The sequence below is a fragment of the Fonticula alba genome, assembly GCF_000388065.1.
Source record: "Fonticula alba strain ATCC 38817 unplaced genomic scaffold supercont2.3, whole genome shotgun sequence".
Lineage (NCBI taxonomy): Eukaryota > Rotosphaerida > Fonticulaceae > Fonticula > Fonticula alba.
In genome coordinates, this window is record NW_009242973.1 from 662,537 (window position 1) to 665,217 (window position 2,681).

Here is a 2,681-nt window from a genome sequence, read left to right on the forward strand (position 1 = left end):
CCCCCCCCCCCATTGCGCCGCCGTCAACGTAGAGGAGCTGGAGTCTCTGCGAAGCGCGCAGTCGTCATCGGCCGCGGCCTTGGCCAGCACCCGGTCTGAGCTGGCGGAGCTAATGTCACAGCACCTGAAGTCCGAGGCGGAAACCTCGCGACTGCTGCATGAGTCGCGGCGTTCGGAGCGGCGCTGCGCCGCGGCTGAGCGCCAGGCGTCCTGGCTGTCGGAGGAGCTGGCCAAGCGCACCGCCGAGTTCGATACCTATCGCCAGACGACCGTACGCCTCCCAACGCCTGGCATTCTTTTCTTCTTTCCCCCCCTCCCTTGGGTCCTTCTCCTTCTTCGCCTCCCATGTCTCTCTGCCTCCGTCTCTCTATCTTTCTCTCTCTCTCTCCCTCTCTCTCTCCCTCCCTCCCTCCCTTCCTCTCTCTCTCTCTCTCTCTCCATTGCCTTGGCGAGCGCATGCACTGACTTTGTTCCGCATGCCCGGGTTTGCGCCCCGTTGTTGTTAGACCGAAAATGTCATCTCCTTGCAGACGCGACTGCGCGGCATGCAGGATAGCCTGGCTGCCAGCGAGGCCGCGCGCCGGCGTGCCGAGGCGCAAGACCAGTCCAACATGCTGCAGCTAGAGCAGGCCCGAGCTGAGATGCGCCAGGAGCGCCACCAGGGAGTCCTGAATGAGGAAAGCCTCCGGTCGGACCTGCTGGCTGCTCGGCAGGAGGTCGCCCGGCTGCGTGACTCCTACGACGTCCTGCTGGGGGTCAACCAGGATCTCCAAGGGGCGGCGGCCAGTGCCGCAGCCGAGATCGATGATCTGCGCGAGCAAGTGGACCAGGGCGCGCGCGAGGTGCGTCTGGTTTTTCCCCCTGTCTCTTCTTCCACTGGTCACTTGTCCGACTCGCTACATTCCCCTCGGGCTCCCCCCCTCCTTCTCCCCCCCCTGGCACTGACTCTGGCCTCTCCTGGGCTTCGGCACTCTATCTGAAAATATTCAGGCAACTTCCCGCGCGGCTCAGGCGGCCGAGCTCCAGCAGGCCCTCGACACCACAGCCGGTGAGCTGGAGCGCCTCAATGCCTGGGTGCTCAAGCAGTCAGCGGCCAAGCACGGCCCGAGCGCCGGCCTGCCACACGGCCTCAATGTCTCCCGGCTGGTATGTGTCATTGCCTCTGGGGGGTCCTTGTGCCGTTCCCCCCCCCCCCCCCCCCCCCCCCCCCCCCCCCCCCCCCCCCCCCCCCCCCCCCCCCCCCCCCCCCCCCGCTCCAATCTGACCTGACTCCTGTCTTCTTTCCCCCCACGCGCCTCCTCAGTACTCGGACTTCCTGCAAAGCCAGGAGCAGGTGAAGACCCTGCAGAGCAAGTGCACCCATCTGGAATCGACGCTGGATAAGTTCCTGGCGGATCTGGAGCCGCGAGCCAAGGCCCTGCAAAGCGAGCGGGCGCACTACGCCGCGCAGGCGGCCCACGCCACTGGCCTGGCCAAGCGGGTGGAGGACCTGACCGCCGAGTTGGCCGCCGTTCGGGACAACTTCCTCTCGGCCTCGGTCAATGTCGACCGCCTGGAGGCGGAGAAGCGCCAGTTGGGACAGCGTGCGTATCTCTGTCGGTTGTTTGTGTTTTCCCCCTTCTTTGTCTCTCTCCCTCTCCCTCTCTCTCTCTCTCTCTCTCTCTCCCATCTCCCTCCCCCTTCTCCCCCCCTCTCTCCCCCCCTGTCCTCTCCCCCCCCCCCTGCCCTCTCCCTACTCTATCGCTCCTCCCTTTGAGCATTGTGGCCCCCCTTTCCCTGTTCCCCTCCACTCGGTCGCCTCTTTGGCCTGTTGTCCTTCCTGCCCATGCTCACCCATGCTCACACCCTCCCTCCCTCGTTCCCCTTTTGGTGCGTGCAGAGGTGGCCGATCTCAGCCGCCAGGTGCAGTTCCTCCTGTCGGAGGAGCTTGATTCGCCGGCCATGGCGGCCGCCACCAACGGCGGCCTCAGCGCCGGGGACGTCATCGACCGGGAGTTTGTCACCTTCGCCACGATCAAGGAGCTGCAGACCAAGAATCTGAACCTGCTGACGGCCTTGCGGCAGCTGGGCGAGCGGAGTGAGCAGGCCGAGTTCCGGCCGACCCCGACGGCCGAGCTGGTGGAGGAGCGGGCGCGCCTGCTCCGGCAGCTGGCCCAGACCGAGGAGGACCTCGACCGGACCGGCCAGCAAGCGCGCGAGCTTGAGAGCACCCTGGCCGAAGCGGTCAGCAGCCTGGAGCGGTACCGGGATCAGCAGCAGACGCTGGAGGCCCGGCTGGCCGAGGCCGCCGACGCACGGGACGCCTTGCGCGTGCTGCTGACCCAAGCCGAGGCACAGGCCGCGCCAAACCTCCAAACCCGAGTGCAGCGTCTGGAGGGCGAGCTGCAGCATACGCGGGCCGCGCTGCAGGAGGCCGAGCGCCTGGCCAGCGTGGCGCATGCCCAGTCGGCCGAGCGCCTGGCTGCCCTGAACGACGAGTATCAGGAGTCGCGCGTGGCCGCGCGCACGGCCAAGGCCGAGTCCGCGGTGCTCAGTGGTGCGTGGCTTGTTGCTTGTTGTTGGCGGTGTTTCATTCGCCTCGCCCCGCTTCTCGTCTGGCCTTTTCGCGCACACATGCCTGCCGGTCATCATTGCCCTGTCGGTGGCGGCCGCTGCCAGCCATGTTCTCACCCGCCCCCGCC

The 2,681-nt window shown here is 67.0% G+C and overlaps 1 protein-coding gene across 1 annotated transcript in view; it reads left to right on the plus strand.

The window, feature by feature from the left end:
• The window catches only part of H696_01945 (hypothetical protein), a gene marked incomplete at both ends in the record, with an annotated part of 7,691 nt that overhangs the window by 3,924 nt on the left and 1,086 nt on the right, over positions 1-2,681 (plus strand). Inside the window, 5 exons of the mRNA XM_009495847.1 lie at positions 33-271; positions 507-842; positions 991-1,146; positions 1,304-1,583; positions 1,880-2,536. Of these exons, the coding sequence (XP_009494122.1) occupies positions 33-271; positions 507-842; positions 991-1,146; positions 1,304-1,583; positions 1,880-2,536 (1,668 nt within the window). The remainder of the gene's footprint in view (positions 1-32; positions 272-506; positions 843-990; positions 1,147-1,303; positions 1,584-1,879; positions 2,537-2,681) is intronic.